The following is a 17,844-nucleotide window of genomic DNA, read 5'->3' on the forward strand; positions in this document are numbered from 1 at the left end:
AGTCAGTTTTCAAAAACATGTATTTTCTCTGCATAATACTATGAAGTAAGATTCAATCGCACATTTCTTTTAATACCTTTATCGTTTTGGATGTTTGAACAGCTGCCAAAACATTACAAAAGCACCCACATTTCTGACAGGAAATAAAGTCACTGCAGCCATCGCCATGCTCTCTGTCCCAGTCCACGTTATTAGGTGCGTACAGCATCTGGCTTGAGGAACAGTCTGCTGTGCCAGTAGTCCGGGTTGTCGAATGATGTGTTGCTGCCAGGCTCCCCCATGCCTGCACACACCTTGATGTATCCCCCGATCCCTGCACACCTGCTGCTGCCCGTCTCCTCAGCAGCAGCCCTCCCCTTCACTGGGAGGTTCTGGTAGTCTGGCTGCTCCCACCCACCGGGCGCCACTCCAAGTCTGGTCATCTCCTCATACTCCTCCACCTCCACCTCATCCCCCCCAGCTGTGAGCACATCTGGCCTGGGTATGACCATACTGCTCAGATTCCCCTCAAGTGCGGGTTGTTTATTTGTGATGTGGTACTCCTCCTCTTCCTCTTCCTCCTCATGATCTTTTCCCAACACCTCCGCTGTTTGGTCTGTGTCCTCTGTCTCTGCTGCACTCTTTGCAGATGTTTGACTCCCACGCCTCTCCCATGCTGGATCCTCTCCCTCCGTAGAGTCAGACCATCTGATGTCCATGTATTCATACCTGCCTATCCCTTGGGCTGCCTCTCCTTGGTCGTCCACAGCTCTGGACCTGGCGTCAGAGTCTGCAGCAAGCTGATGTTTCCCCACGGGGTCTTTTTGCTCTGCGACAGTCCCTTTACACTCTTCATCTCCTTGTTTCCTTCTCACAGATAAGGTTGGTGTCAGAGTTTCTTTGTCCACTCCAGGTGATCGAGCCGTGATAGTTGGAGAGGCTGAAGGTGAGGTTTTATGACGAGCAGCCTGCGATGAGATGCTGGTCGAGCAAGGAGACTCTTTGCTCATGATTTCATACTCCTGGGAGGGATTCTTCTTCAGTCTTGAGGTTCTTCGCCCAGAATGAGTGAATCTACAGACTGATGAGGAGAAGATCAGGGGAAGAAGCTTTGATTATGTTTTGTTAATGCTATAACTTACCAATGATTTTCAAAAACAACAAGTCATCATTAGTCAGTATACGCTCCCCTCATCGTCCTAATCATTTACCTCTCTCTGGTGTAACAGGTGACCCAGCCAGCACGTAGCCGTAGCTGTCCACCTCCTCCTCTTCCTCTGCCGTCCACACCTTATACGAGGATGGACTCGATGCTGTCGAGAGCTTCCTGTGCCGGCCGATGGATATGCAAGGATTTCCCCTCTCGGAGCCAAACCTGGCTCTGTGAAGACCCCCGCTCCGTGAGGCCTCCTCACGCAGCTCTGCCTCTCTGCCACTGCCCCTGAACTCTAACCTCTCGGGCAGCGTCCGCACCGAGCTCAGCCGGGACCTCTGAAGCCACAGCTGAGACAGAACAGAAAAGATTCGGCCTGAAGTTCATATTATTTTCGAAATGACACCAGAGGGACCAGATGACACATTTCTAGTGTGAGATAATGGCCTGCTGGCAAGCGCTGTGTCGTAAATATATTGAGAGCAGCTATTGGCAAATGGAGTAATGACACTGATTAAAGTCAAGCTGTTACAGCTGAATATATCTACTTCATCACCTGTGAAATGCAAGCGTCAAACAGCTCAAGTCGTACAGCGTGGAAGTGTGTTTGTTTGTTTGCATGCATTTGTGTGTGTCACACCTGGCGGATGCTGTCCACTGGGCTGGGGGTCATTGGCAGGTATCCCATGGGGCCAGCCTGAGAGGCACCACTCTATAAGTCAGAGAAGAGAGAGTGTCACATGCTGGTTCTCTTGTCTCAGATTCAGTCACAACAGTCCCTAAAATGTATTGAATGTAAGATGTATTTCATTACTCTGTAGGAATTAATCCGTGAGCGAGACAGACTCCAAGACGGAGAGTGTTGCAGAGGAGGAGTAGCCAAACCGCCCTCCAGTCCCTCCTCGTCCTGGTCTTCCAAAGCGGCATCCAGGAGCCCTCGCTCTGATTCTCTTCGATGGATCTCTCCTGAGGACGCTTCTACTCCTTCCACCTACAGTACAGCATGAAAGTGCAGGATGTGAAGTATAAGTCAGTGGTGGAGGAAATACTCAGACCGTTATCCGGAGTAAATGACGGTGATAGGCTCACCTTGATGACAAGGAACCTCGGTGGGTCTCTTGCCATGCGAGTGAAGTCACTGGCCAGTTCCTTGAAGGTCGGCCTTATGTTTTCATCAATCATCCAGCCTGAATAGGGTGAGTAAAAACAATTAAAGATCACTTATTTTTGTGTCTTTGTGTGTTCGTGCACAATGCCGCGACATCACTCACATTTGACCATGACCATGTAGACGTCGATGGTGCAGATGTGGGGCTGCGACAGTCGTTCGCCCTTCTCCAGCAGACTCGGCACCTCCTGAGGCTGCACCGACACGTACGGTTCTGCGCCGAATGACATCATCTCCCACACTGTCACCCCTGTTGGGGGAAGAGAGGCGCCACATTGAAAAAAAGCTCTCCCTGCCAAAAATTCGGGCAGCTCTCCAGAGGACAGATTATTTACTGGCTCGCTCTCTTACACACGCACAGCCTCTTACCATAACTCCAAACATCACTTTGATGAGTGTATCGACGAAACAGGATGCTCTCGAGTGCCATCCATTTTATGGGTGTCTGGATAAAGAGACGGATTGCAGACAAGTCAGACGGATTGGCTGCATTACTGAAGGAGACGGTGACAAATGTGACTTGACGGTTCAAGCGACGTCTGGAAATGAGTCATAACAACCTTAGTGTCAGTGTAGATGTATTTCTTGTCGTCGGGATAAAGGAGGTCTGCCACACCGTAGTCAGAGATCTGGACCTGGTAGTCGTTCTTCAGCAGGATGTTGCGTGCAGCCAGGTTCCTGTGGACCATGCAGTGCTCCTCCAGGTAATACATGCCCTGACACACACACACACATGTACCATATATGCGCCCTGACATCTTATTCAGAAGACCTGGTTGATCAGAAGAGTCTGGTTGCACTCACTTTAGCGATCTGCACGCACCAGTTGAGCAGGCGCTGGGGGTCCAGGCTGTTCTTGTGGTGCCTGATGTGCTCCAGTAAGGAGCCCTGGGAACTAAGCTGGGTCACCAGTTGCAGACTGGGACCTGGACAGATGCCCAGCAGTCTGACGATGTAGGGGTGGTCCAGGCTGCCCATGGACAGCATGTGCTACACAGAGAGCAGGCTGTCAAACACTATGTACACTTTTGACAATATTTACAGGCATCATTGCAAATATTTCTTTCTTTCTTGATTCTCACGTCAGTGATCTCAGTGAAGGTCTGCCGGCCTGAGCTATCTTGGATGGTTTTAATGGCCACAGGGATCTTTACTGTCTCTCCCTCTGGAGTCCAAAAACCCTTAAATTTAAAAAAAAAAAAAAGTTACACAGGTTCACATGAGTCTGTGACTCTAAATCTGAGCACATAAATCAGTGGATGTCCAAAAAGACAAAGAGGTTAATACAAACTTTGTTCACTGTGCCAAAAACTCCCGAGCCAAGTGCTTTGATTTTCTTCAGCTCTGAGGGCTTCAGGATTCGGGCGTGAACCTTGGTACCTTTCTCCCCGGGACCCAGAGGCTCGAAGCTCTGCCAAAAAAACAGGAAAAATTCCCCCAATGTTTTTTTTTTTCTCTCTCATCCAAAGCAGCTCACAAGGTTGGATGGCCTCTCACCTCTCCGCTCTCCAGGTACCTCCTCATCGCCCTCTTACGGCGGATGGCCAGGCCTCGATGATACAGCACACCCAGGAAAAACAACACCAGGCAGAAAATCAGGCCGGCCGGGACACCTAAAGCTATGCCTGTGATCTGACCGCTGCAGGGAGAAGGAAGGAGAGATGCTAGTCGGAAACTGAGCCAAGGTAAGTGAGATATGATGCCATGACAGGACTTGTAGCTGAAACTGTAGCAAATGTGTAGCATCACATTTAAAATGACTTATTTTTGGTTGTTTTTACTTTAGTTTTGTGTCTCGATAATGTTTTCAAAGGTCACAGACATAGAGAAACTCGCCAGCAGGTATATGTGAGTGCAGCATATGCGAAGTGTAGAAACATTAAAAAGGTTTGTAGTTTTACTACTTCTGTAAAAAAACAAAAAAAAAAAACCCAAAATGTAAAATAGATAAATAAATAAGCAAGCAGAAGGCCACAGAAATGGATTTTATCACCCCGCTTGAAGAGATAGACAAAATTCAGAGGTTCATGTTTGCCTGAATTGGTGCTTCAACTGTGGATGGATGTCAGCTATTGCGGTGTAGTGTTTCATATTCACCAGCAGGGGGAATCCCTCACCTACTCACTGCCAACCTGGCTGCCTCCAAACAGTCATTTAATCCTGGTCCTGAGCATCTGCAACACATAAACATCCCCTTGAAATTTCAGCAATTCCCTGATTGTTACACATCTGCGAGTGGACACACGGAATAAACACTCTGGGTCCAGGCTCACCCCTGTGTGCAGTTGTGGTGACATGGCTCACAGTGACCCTCCCTGTTGGGGTATTTGAAGATCAGCCCCTTCTGTCCGTCATTCACTCCAGTGGGACAGGAGGACATGCAGTAAGGGCCGTCTCGAAGGTTGGCGCACACCGCACACTTGTCTGCACCCTATCACAGGAGGGAATCATGAGAGAGGATGAGACAATCTGAGGCACTGAACCAAGACAAAGAGACACTGCGTTTGTTTGGTAAATGATTCCAACACAGGATGAACTATTTATCCCTGACCGTCGGCTCATGTTTGTTATTTGCCAGCATTTTACTGTACTGAGGGCTTTTGCGGCACAGACGGCCGTCATTGCAATTTTCTTCATATGCAGGTCAAACACAACATGATGTTTCTCTCTCGTTCCTCGTTTATCTTTCATCTTTTAGCTCTCATTTAAAAATGGCCACATATTGTTTTTATTATTTTTCTCCTTTTCTTTTTTTTTTCATTCGCTCTGGTCGATTTTCTATTTTCAATTTATGCTTCTTGACTTGCAGTGCCTGCCTCTTATCTTCATTTTATATTTCCTTGTGCTGAGTTTGTTGTTGTACACCAACATGGCGAGGTCAAATACGATGTGTGTGAAAAAACCCACTCGGCAAACAAGAACAGATTTACTCTATTAACATCGTAGGTTTGTGTTTGGAGGTGGGACGCAGTAAAACAAACTAAAACTTGGGGGCAAAAAATAGGATTTAGGAGACAGAAGAAATTACGTCCTAGGACTGTGAAAAATGACCCTAACCCTATGTGCTGCAAGCGCTTCATACCTCCCACAAATATCAAGAGTGGGTGGTGAAATGCAAGTGAGATCTCATACGGCGGCACTGGGCCAAAGTGTATTATCACAGGAAGCGATTACCGGTCCAGTACAGCTGGCTTCCCCGCTCTGAGGTTTACACTCTGGATGGCAGGCGACACACTCGCCATCCCTCCCTGCGAATTCCCTCGGAGCTCTGAGGACACAGCATTAAACACATACAGTTAGATTCAACACACAAACAATGTCAACACACATGTGTATCTACTTACCCAGAGTAAAAATTACAGCTGCCCACACATGTTCCCTCCCGGCTGTAGTTCCTACACGTGAGACACTGGTCGGGCCCCGGGCCCCAGCAGCCTGAGTCTGAACACAGTGGGTCACACACGTGGCCTTCGGCGACTGCACATGCAACAATGGAGCAACACGTTAACCACGTTTACATTTCAGTCGAGCTGATGAAATTGCAGCATTTAAAAGGATGATGTTGGCACTTCTGACCACAGTGTAATATCTAAATAAAGAGAGCGAGGTCTCCTCCTCACCACACTCTGCCAGTGGCCTGTTGTTGTTGAGGTTGTTGACTCGAACTCGGCGGCCTCTGAACAGCTGCGACCAGTTCACAGTGTGGTGGTAACAGAGGTTGGCATTCTGACTGATGTACACGCTGCCGTCACTGATCTCCCGGAGAGAGCGCAGACCCAGTGAGGTAAGAGTGGGGATGCGCATCACCATCAGGGAAAAACGCCTTTGGTTGGAGGGTAAGAGGACAGAGGACAGAGGAGGACACATATGAAGACAGACAACAGGGAAAAAATCACAGTCAAGATAGTCCGAGAGAGATTTTTACTGGGCCAAATGTCAAGGAACTGCTCAAAGTGTGGTTTTAGTGTAGTTGGAAGACAAAGAGCATGTACACGCACGCACGCACACACACACACACACACACACGCACGCACGCACGCGCACGCACGCACACACACACACACACACACACACACACACACACACACACACACACACACACACACACACACACACCCACCTGTTCACAGCTGTATATCACAGAGAGAGAGAGGGGAGAGGTTACAGAGAGTCAACATAATGCACAGCAGACTAGTCATGAGGTGTTAACACAGAGAGCGGTTTCAAAAACTCTGATCAGACAGATAGGAGGGTGTAGTGTGTGTGTGTGTTCGCGAGGGCAGTGATGACACACGGTTATGCAATGCACTTAACTTATGATGGATATTAATTTTAGAGCAGAAGCATCAGAACTAGCAAGCGCTCCCCGCAGCCACCTGATTCATCCTCTGTTCATTTTTCCTTTGAGGGTTTGGTTCAAACCAAAATCACTCAAACAGATTTTTCCTCTTACTTGAAAAGCTTTCTATCCATCCAGATTGTTTTCATGTGTGTGGTTGAGTTTTGGAGATATTAGCCATAGACACATCTGCCGCCTCTTCAATGTAATGGAACTAGACGGCACTCAAAAAATACAGAAATGCACCAAGACAATCAATAGACCTTGATGTGAACAGTTTCACTAAGGGACTGTTTTCTTTCTACTGAACTATCTCAGGCTCGTGTCACGACTTCCTGTTTTCTTTTGTCAGCTCTCTCCTCCTGTATCAGCTTCACACTTCCTGTCTCTGTCCTTTTCCCGCCCTTTTTCCTGTTCACCTGTGTTTGATTTGTTAACCAGTCCTTGTGTATTTATGCCTCTTTTTCCCTTATTCTTCTTGTATTGGTTCCCTGTGTCTCTCTGGTTTTAAGTTTTGTGTTCTTAGTTTTTTGGGATTATTTAAAAATCTTTTGCCTTTTTGCTACCTGCATTAGTTTTTTTCACCTCCAGCCTTAATTATTTTTTTTTTTTTAACTACCTTCCTCCGTGTCTGCATTTGGGTCCTCAACATTATGTGAATCCTAACAACTTAGTTGTGACAGCATGGGTTGTAAACATTAATGGCATCCTCTTCAGCTGAGCTGTAAGATTAGCTCGCTTAGATAGCTTAGTTAGTTAGCCTCTCGTCCATGAGTAGATAGGTGCTTCTTTTGATGGGCTGATACGATTGGCAGGTGCAATTCCTTCTGGCAGTGCCATATAATTTCACTGTACTTGAGAGAAGGCAGACCTCTCTGAAACTAGGCGACTCACATTTAAACAATCTAGATGGATAAATAGCACTATATGTAAAGAGTGGATTTTGGGTTGAACTGTCCCCTTAAATCTAAGTTATGTCAAATCATAATGGCTTTAGATATGCGTTTTAAAATTACACATGTGCTCTGATATGAAAGAAAATCTCCCTCTGGGCCGGCTCTGACTGACTGGCTAATACACATGCACATCATTAGCCAGTCTAACGTGGCGTGTTACAGGCCTTACTTGAAGAGCGACCTCCCTTGGATGGTGGCGAGACTCGAAAACACTGACAGATCATTCAGTTCTTTGGGCCACGACTGGATGTTGAGGATGTCTAACAATAAAAAAACAGATGATATTAAAACTATGTCACCATATTGTCACTAGGAATGTGGGAAACCAGAATAAAACTTATTGGCATACTTTGAAAAATGGATAAAAGTATTTGCATCAAGAGCCAAATTTCACACAAACATACAAACCTGTTATTTCTCTGACGGTGCGGAACACTTCCAGCTTTTTGGCATCCAGGGGTGGGATGTTTTTAAAGTCATCTCTGTAAGGAATGAAAACACACAATATGCAACTGACTGTATGACACTAAACTGTGCTCTGAGATTCTTCAGGCAGGTACGGATATTACCCAAGAATCCCCGTGACCAGGAAGTGAAGGCTGCCCTGGATCTTGGTGCAGTTGATGAAGCTGTCGATGTTGCTGGAGTCCACAGTCTGTCTGTGTTCAGCACCGGTGCCTTCACACACTACAGAAATGACAAAAAAACACCATTATTAGCTTCAAAGACGGACAAGTGAGCTAAGAAGAGAGTGTCAGGTGTTGTCAGTGAGTCAACCTTTAGGGCAGAGTCCGCTGCAGAGCTCACACTGCCTCTGGCCTTCTCTCTCCACCTCCTTCTTGTCTGGAGGACAAACGCTCACACAGGAGCTGCCGTCCACCACAAAATGAGCTACAAGGAGAGGGACAATTTAAGACCCGGTGTGACAGCAGGACTGATTCCACTGCAATCTTCAGAAAGTTATGTCATGTTCCACTTTGTACAAAAAGTAATTGGAAACATGTGGAGCACACAAACAAACAGAGGCCACTCACTGGGGCACTGGGAGACACAGATGGATCCGTACTGATATTTGGCGTTTGGGTTGGTCTCCATCTGAAACGTCTGCTTATTATAGATCAAAGTCTGGGGACACTGAGGCACACAGGCTCCAGAGTCGTTGAAATGGCGACATGCCTATACATTAAGACACACACATGCACACACACACACACACACACTCCATTTAAGTGCACAGAATTCCCACAAGTGTTAGCTAATTAGGCTAGGCAATAATAAAGTGTCGGTAGTGTTAATTTGATAAAGTCACCCTCCTACCAATCGCTCTAAGAACGAGGATTGGCATCCTGTTACCATGGAAAACACAGGCTCAGTCAAATGAGAGGAAGTCGCAAAGTATCGTGGGCGCTGGCAATATATGCCAATCTGTCAATCCACCAATTTAATCCCGACTAAAAAATATCAAGAACCCCTTGTGAGTACCATTATAAATCCATCCTTGGTCCCCTGAGGATGAATCTTACAGATGGTGATTCCCTGACTTTTTGAGTTTAGTTTTTAATTAAATGTCAATACAGTTACTGAATGGATTGCTGTGATGTTTGGTTCACAGATTCATGCTCTTCACAGGACGAATGGAAATAAAGCAAAGCCCCAAGTTTTCATTCAGTGCCACCTTTGATTTGTGTTTTCATTTGTTTCGATCAGCCTCTGATTTATTGTCTTTAGTGTTTATAAGCAAACATTGCATGCTAACACGCTAATTAAGACGGTCATTGTGGTTATCATTGTACCTGCTAAATGTAATTGTGAGCATGTAAGCTCTAACAATTAGCTGAAAGCTGCACAGCTGCAAGCACCTTATTACTCTCCAGGCACCCAGGATCTTAAAGTCTGCTGCCAGAAACGATTGTAGTCACACTGGCAAATCTAACCAGGAAGGCAAAAAATAGCTCATGAAGAATAATGTGAATTTTTGCTGTTTGGAAGCTGACACTCTTAATATCAGATGCACCCACAAGTGGCTTGAGTGACCACAGTGAGCACACTTCATGTGTCAGCAAGGGGACTTCCTCACCACTTTACTGTACAGAGTGAGCGTGTCAAGATAAACAATATCTGCATGAAAGGGGGAAGTGAGGGGAATCAAATCAACAGCAAATCAATGTATCCGGAGATAAATGTAAATGTATCTAGATAAAATCCACCAGGAGGTGCTTAAAATCCAGTGTGATTGGAAGCATCAAACTTGAACTACAAAGGAGACACAACATTCAAGAAGCTGTGTATGCAAAACGGAGCACTTACAAAGCAGTCGACGTCCAGAGGGCCTTTACATCCTGCTGCACACTCTATGTGACAGCAGTCCCTGGGGCTCGTCCCAAAACAGCGGCCATTACACTGCAGAGCGCACACCGTCTTAGTCACTGAGACACACAGGAGAGACGGGTTGAACAGAGGTCAGCAGTGAGTGTGTGTGTGTGTGTGTGTGTGTGTGTGTGTGTGTGTGTGTGTGTGTGTGTGTGTGTGTGTGTGTGTGTGCGTGTGTGTGTGCGTGTGTGTCCTTGTGTTTGTGTCTGTGCATTTCTATCTATGAAGAGAGACATTCTGCGAGGAGACAGAGGGAGGAGGAGGAGGAGAGTGATGAAACGCAGAGAAAACCAGGGAGAAAAAGGGAAACAGAACAATCGAGTTCTCACAGATCTGACATTGGTCCTTGTTTGGCCCCCAGCAGTAATCTCCACAAGACTTGTGGCATGGGCCTGGAAGAGGGAAACAAGAGGAAAAAGACAGAAAGACAGTTAGCTCCTAAAATAAAGAGACAATCCAGAGATGATTTGGGGGAATGGTGGAACAGGATCATCCCAGCGCTGACCCCTCTCTCCGTTGTACTGGATGTCAATGGGAGCATTGTTGTCTCTGATGATGTCCTGCCAGAAGATCCAGGGCCCGTAACTCAGGTACTTGTTGTTGATAATCTGCACTCCTCCCTCCAGAATCTCTGTGAAGTAGTGAGTGAGAAAATTAAAGAGAGAGAGAGAGAGAGAGAGAGAGAGAGAGAGAGAGAGAGAGAGAGCAGGCAGGAAATGATGTACCAGCGGTAACAATTCAGACTGCAGTCTACAAGTTACAGTTATGTTCACATTATACCTCCAAAACTTCATCATCCTTTTACGTCATCAGTCATACGGCAGAAATGATTCCCAGTTATGTACCGTCTACTTACATGGACGTGAGTAGATGATGACCACATTTTTATTTGGGTGCCTACTTTTCCTTTAAGTAGGCTTCCACTTGACACTGCATATGTACTAGGTACTCTGTGATTGGTCAGCTGAAATGAAGTGTTGCTGACGTTAGATTTACCTTTAGCGCCACCTCCTCAATACTACATTACTCAAGGCCACCTTCACTCATTTCACTCATTCTGTGGCACTATCAACTGCCTGTTCAGCAGCTTTTTATTTAAACATACAGTGAGAGTACTTTCACGACGGTATTGCTTTCGTTTCTTTACATTTCTACGCAGACATTCACACAAGATTAAGCTCCCCTCCAGGAACTTGCGACTAGTTTCTGACAAGATTATGACACAAGCTTGGATTAGATGGCGTGCACTCTGTTTTGAGTCAGACAAGTGTATTTGTCCTGTGGTTCGTCACATCTTTAAAGGTCCTATTTGTTGGGAAAGCTGATTTTTGAGTGTCATCGCCAACTTGTCACATACCGTCAGTTTGTGACAAAAATCAGCTTTCCCACCACACAGGACCTTTAAGGCTGGAGTCACACATGTGACGTCATGTCGCTTCAGAACAGTGTTTTTTCTTGACATGTGACAGCAAGAAAAAGCACACGTGCAAATAACACAGCGATGATGGCTGAATGTAATTTAGCTGCTTCAGTGCTTCAGGACACTAGTTTAGAGCAGCGTCATCGACAGTGTTATTAATACCACCTGTGTTTTTCCTGCTATGACTAATCAAACCATCTGATGTTAAAATGAATCAAGGCCAGATAAACCTCGGATAACCCTTTTGTCCGAGGATGGAAGAGGACATCAAGACATAGCTGACAATGATGAGCGGTTGAGAAGTTGACATATTCAATTCTTTACCCATAAAACAACTTTCAACAATCAAAACCTTACAGCAGGACACACTTTTTCTTTTTTTGTCTACGATTGTGTTTAAATCACTGTTTTGGAAGCCTTAAGTCTCAGCAAAAGCACCTTATACACCATTTAAAAAGCTTCAGTTTCCCCATTAACCATCTTTACCTGTCAGATTGGCGAGGCCCAGCTGCCGCAGGCCATTGGAACCGTCCTTGGGGTAGTTAAAGAAGACAGAGAGGGCGAAGCGTCTCTCATAAAGGCTGTTTCCTCTGATGACCCTCAGCTGCCCGAGAGGAATCTCCTGAAAGTGGTTCATAGCGATGAGGACGTAGCCGGTCACCTCACGGATTGTCTGGAAGGGAAAAAGAAAGAATTGGGCACCTCTACACCCTGTACAGACAAATCAAATGAAAGACAGGGGGGAAAGGAAGGATTTTTACCTTGAGGAAGGAGAAGTCCCAGTTACTCTCAATCTGAGTGATCTCCAGGTTTCCCATGATGATCTCACAGCCATTGTAGCGGTCCTTAGTCAGGTTGTATTGGTTCTCCTGAGAACCTGTGGAGCTCAGTCCGTTCTGTGTGCCAGGACACACCACTGAGGAAACACACGTTACTCTTAGTTTGACGAAAAGAAGGTGCACTCTTAATTAATTACCACACTTTTGTTTTAGTTAATTTAGCAGATAAAGGAAAGACCGAATATCAGTTCTCATAATCAGCCTTTTAATACTTGAGTACATTTAAAATGAGACAAGAGAAGATAAGAAATATCAGAGAAGACATTGATAGTACTCAAGTAATATTTTAGCGAGCTACCTTTACTTTTACTCAAGTCAGCGCTGCAGAAATGTGACATCTTTGTGTTGTGGACAACACAAGACATTTGGGTAAGCCATCTTTGACTTTGGAAACACTAATTGTTTTGTTTTTTTCACCATTTCCGAACATCAACAGATTAATCGGCAGTGAAAGTATATGCTGTTCGCAGCGCTGTATGGTCCTTTAACGCTGACCAAAAGATTTGAGTGCCTCTGTTTTATTGTTTCAGCAGTTTTTACGGGTTTGGTGAGCTTTCCTGATGCTGTACTGGCTGGACAGTTTGAGATGAAGCAGAGTTAAAACAGACGGGCTGTAACCCTCGGACACAAGGAGCAGTCCAGGCCCGGGGCTGACGGAGTGGAGGCCGAGGGTCGAGGAGTGCGGGGCTTTTCGACACACAAAGTGCCCCATTGTGATAAAGCTATAAATGTGGACAGTGTGTCTCGGTGAGTGAAGAGTGATGCAGTGACAGACAGTGCTTCTGTGTGTGTGCATGTGCGTATGTGTGTGTGTCTGAGGCGTCTGCGTTGCTGAGATCATACCAACAGACAATGGGTCATGTGTGAGTAGGCCGTTCTGGCACAGGGAAGGGAAATATCGTGAACGGAAGGAGACATGCACACCATCTCAAACTGACCAACAAAAACTGTGGCACCGGCCACTTTATGTGCAAAGATTGGTGGCACCTGCAGCTGTAGTGTTGCCTGTCTTCACCGGGAACATGCAGATGCATAAGGCAGGATCTCCACTTAAAATACTGTCTGTAAACAACTCGTTGCATTTATTCATAAGTGCAAAATTACAATCAGATGTTGACAAGTGACTGTAGCATGACTCATAACTTCATGCACTCACGCACAGTGTTGTAAAAAGTAAAGATATTATGCTAAAATACTTTGGTAAGAGCGAAAAACACCCATACACATAGGACTTGACTAAAGTATTTGATATTAAATTAACTCATGAGTATTCAAAGTAATATTAATCAGTAAGCATAAATATGTTTTAGGTTTTCGTTTAAACTTGTGGTACTTTGTGGTACTAGTGACCAAGTTATCTTATACAGGAAACGTAGTGGACTAAAAAGTACAATAAGTACTTGAGTAAATATACTTGATTAGATTCTTTCTCTGAGTACCAGCACAGCAATGTAAAAGTACTTCATTGTGACTAAACGTCAATCAAAAGAATTCAGAATCAGTATTTGAAAAAAATACTTTTAGTGCAATACAATGTCCTGCGGCTGATATATGACTATATATTACATTATCAAATTAGCATGTAAACTGTATATGTGTCAGTGAGTTATTGACAGAATTATTGTAGAAAAAATGTAACTGTTGCTCAGATTGAGTTTGTAACTAGTAACTAAAGTTATCAAATAATAATAATAATAATAAAGATGCCTGCAGAGTGTAAAATGGATCTCGAACCAACTCAAAATGACACAAAAGAGATGATATTTAATGTACATTTTTTTAAAAGATGTGAATGTAATCAGAGGACAGAGATTGATTATCTGTAGTCAGTCAGTACCTTCAAAACATTATTTCTCTTCATTCAGTTTACTTGTATGTGACTATAAGTTGATTTTTATCTCCTAAAAATGGTGTCAGACTAACTGTGCTCGGTAAATTAAGTTCTAGCGTTCATGATCTGGGTACAACTACCTCAGAATTTTACTTACGTCAGTTAATTTAATGTACTTAATTACATTCCATCACTGCTCACTCATGTGCACCTGGTTCTGTTGAGTAAACATGCACCAAATATAGGTGGAGCTCACAGCTTAACAGCGGGAGATGCACTGTAACTTGATTAAAACACACGCACAGGCACACTTGCAGAACTCAAACAACTAAATACCTTTTTTTTTTTTTTTTTAAATAAAGAAAATGAAAATGACAATCACCATGTACCAGAACAACAACAATCGTCTGCAGGCTGCACTTATCAACACGACCGGGACCTGTTGTCCTCAGTGGCTTTTTACAACTGGGCTCAGTGCCATGGAGGCAATTTAGTCTCCCCCACATTCAGCACTGGCAGTTTATAAAGAGGTGATGAAGTGCTGCCTTGATAAGAATCTAGTTATAACTGTAAAAAAGCTCTCAAGGAGGAGAGCACAGAAAGAACTATGTGGTCTGAGATAAGAAAAAGAAGACATCAGGGTTAATAGTTTATGAAATGTTGCTTGTCATATTCACAAAAAATAATTATATTATATTATATTATATTATATTATATTATATTATATTATATTATATTATATTATATTATATTATATTATATTATATTATATTATATTTCTAACAATATTTTGGTTAAAGAAATCAACACGTCTCTCAAAACATTTTCCTACCTTCATGTGTTTGGGATGATGCTGATCGTAGCCTCCATGATAATGCCACACACAGAAATAGGACTCGGCACTGGATCATGTTGATGTCGAATAGTGGAGTCTTATCATATCACACAGGTTTTAGGTAGTCCTTTGTGCATAAAAGAAAACCTGTAAGATAACTGTAAGATGAAAAAAAAATCTAATATCCCAAATATCCAGAGTCAGATGTGAAGAAGAAAATGCAGCTCCTGCTTTGAGACTTCCCACAAAACACGAGCAGCGAGAGCAGAAAAATCACGCTTATTGCCAAAATGGAAGCGAACAAGTGGCAGTTTATTTTGACGCTTGGGTTTTCCCTCCTGGAGAGGGGCATGTGATTGGCCAGGGGCCCAATTTATTCACCAATCAGAGGTCGGTCCGTCATTTCTTTAGGAGCTGCAGCCTCAGTTGTTCCACTGAGCATCCACACGAGTAAAAGTCCCGCTGGATTCATGTAAAACATTTGATATACAATGAGATTTGTTGTTCTCTCACATCTAAATAAAATACCTCATAACAAATAGAAAAATAAAGCTGGGTAACATTTAAGTAATGAATCATCAAACCGAGACACACTACTAGCTCTGATACTTCTAATTATAGCAAACTAAATCTAAGCTGTATGCCACATGAACACCATGTCCCCTATACGTTTCCCTTTTTGTGCAGTTGTTTTGGTCCCATGTTGTCAGCTGCAGCATGTGGAAGCAGTGCTGTGCTCTCCCAGTCAGCTCCCAGTGCTGTGAGTGGCTGCACTGTTCCTCGCTGTAAAGAGCAGTATTGTCCCCGCAGCCCTGTCAACTGGTTAATCACCTCTTTGATGCGTACAGAGCAGCCTGTCACAATGGGCCACATTGTCAGACGGTTGAGTGACTTCTGAACCCCCCCCCCAAAACAAGAACATGCTTAATTTTGAGAGAAAATGGCCTCGGAGAAGACGAGATTCCTGAGCATGAAACTGGGACTGAAGGGGGGGGGGCACTCATTAAAGGATGGAGATCAGCAACTGCCTCTGACAGATGTGCTGTAAATCTTGTTTCGTACGAGAACAAGAGTGGCTGTTTGTTGGGAAGTGTGTGGCAACGCTGAAACTGCTGATGGAAATGTGATTGTGAGGTTGATCTCTTAATCCATTTGACATGTTCCAAATAAAAGAACACCAAGTATAAAAAATAATGAAGACATAAGCTTGGACTCATTATGGGACCCCCACACTGCCCTCCACCAGCAGAGCTCTGTCCAGCAGGAGGAGACAGAGTCTGAGGATTGCTGCTGCGGAGCCCTGTGGGTGGTGGACTCAAAGCCAGTGTTTGCACCTACATGGCTGTTTTAACATAAATTTTCTTTGACTTGAATTTTTTGAATACAATCTCTGAATCTGATTTGTTCCAGTAAATCTACTCAGTTCAAATTCTTTGTCCACTTGCCTCCTGAACTGAAAGCAAAACTTTGCAGAGCGACATTACTCAGTGAGTTGGATGAAGTTCTCACAGCTTGAGCCGAGCCGAGTGTGAATGTTTTCACTCCTACTCAGTAAAACACACTGAAGGGAATAACTGCACTAAGAACAAAACATATAAATTATTGTTGATTATTGTCACATTCTCCGGGGTTTTGTCTGTTGTCAGGTCAAGAAAAGCAGCTTCCATAAAGGCCTGATCATTTCTGGGTCTCTGCAGAGTCTGGCAGTTTCGCAACCAGCGGTGGGGGAAGTGTTCAGATCCTTTACTCAAGTAAAAGTACAGCAAGTGAAAGCATTTAAGGCCTTACTTGAAATGTATCATATGAAAAGTAGTCGTTGGGCAGTAAAATGTTCCCTGTCATTGTTTTACTGTCATATATGGTATTTTGTGATTGCATGTGTATTTCACATTTTACTGCAGTACTTGTTTAGGTCCTTCTAAGTTTAGCTACTTTACATAGTGTTGGGAAGTTTAAAGGTCCAGTATGTAAGAATTGACCACCTGTTGAATCATACTCAAAACAAATAGGGGGCAGCGTATCCAAGTAACCGCTTATTGCTGTCAAGTAGCAGCCTTTAGCTTGTTAGCCTCAAACCTGGAGGTGCCAGGCTTTGAAGCCGGCTTTCGTAGAGGCCAATCCTTGCATTTACAATGTCACGGGATGCACTGAGGCCCCAAAATACTTTTTTCCACAAGCTTACATTGGTAAAACAGTGTCATTGAAATCATCATCATTGTGGATAATTTTTTGGAGAATCCCAACCCCTGCGAGATGACTCATATGACTGTTGCAACTGGAGTCATTCGGTCCAATAAGATTTGGAAAGTCTAGAAGAGCTGCAAGATTAAATCATTTTATTTCTATTCAAGTTGGTCGGCTCAGTCCTCAGAAGTGTCTAGTGTGCACGCTCTATGATCAGGGTCAATTTATAGCCGGGAAGTCGAGCTATTTTGGCTTCAAAACTCCACTGAGCAGCTTTCATATGAATGAATGGGGCTCTGCTTCTAACACTGTGTCCAGATTTGAATAGAACATCCTTGGCCAGCTCACTTAGCAGTGCAGCTAGCAGTCCAGACGGGGAGCTCACTGCACCAGAGAGGTGTTGGTGTTTACACTGCAAGCACAGGATCCAGTCTGGGCCGAGGCAATCCCGTTAGCATAGTGAACATGCTTTGCAGCACAGTACATATGTCATGACGCCAAAACTGTAATTCCATCAAATTCTGTTGATGTTTGTTGGCTAGTTAAGTTTTTTAATGTCTCCAACAAGAAGTCTTACGTATCGAACATTTAATTAACACTTTTTCATGTCATGAAAGTACAGCTGCAGTAGTAAAACATTTAATTTCATTACAAAACGACAGGTTATTTTGCTCAGAAGCATTTAGCCAAAAGAAATCAGCATAAACGAAACGAAACATTTTGGTTAAATAAAAAGTACATGCTGTTAAGGGCGTCACTTTGTGTTGAAA

At 44.1% G+C, this 17,844-nt stretch overlaps 1 protein-coding gene across 1 annotated transcript; it reads right to left on the reverse strand.

The window, feature by feature from the left end:
- Positions 1-64: 64 nt before the first annotated feature.
- On the reverse strand, positions 65-15,211 carry erbb3b (erb-b2 receptor tyrosine kinase 3b). The gene is made up of 28 exons (XM_037105653.1): positions 14,888-15,211; positions 12,147-12,301; positions 11,872-12,058; positions 10,471-10,596; positions 10,295-10,357; positions 9,903-10,021; positions 8,630-8,771; positions 8,373-8,486; positions 8,165-8,282; positions 8,004-8,077; positions 7,765-7,855; positions 5,921-6,123; positions 5,645-5,777; positions 5,475-5,568; positions 4,574-4,731; positions 4,418-4,474; positions 3,798-3,939; positions 3,592-3,711; positions 3,383-3,481; positions 3,105-3,290; positions 2,861-3,016; positions 2,670-2,745; positions 2,404-2,550; positions 2,222-2,319; positions 1,947-2,123; positions 1,773-1,844; positions 1,191-1,482; positions 65-1,060 (listed from the first exon to the last, which is right to left on the reverse strand). The coding sequence occupies exons 1-28, from the start codon at positions 14,964-14,966 to the stop codon at positions 192-194; spliced, it is 4,347 nt and encodes a 1,448-aa protein (XP_036961548.1). The 5' UTR covers positions 14,967-15,211; the 3' UTR covers positions 65-191.
- Positions 15,212-17,844: the final 2,633 nt, after the last annotated feature.

This window comes from Acanthopagrus latus, chromosome 7 (assembly GCF_904848185.1).
Source record: "Acanthopagrus latus isolate v.2019 chromosome 7, fAcaLat1.1, whole genome shotgun sequence".
In the NCBI taxonomy this organism is placed as follows: Eukaryota; Metazoa; Chordata; class Actinopteri; order Spariformes; family Sparidae; genus Acanthopagrus; species Acanthopagrus latus.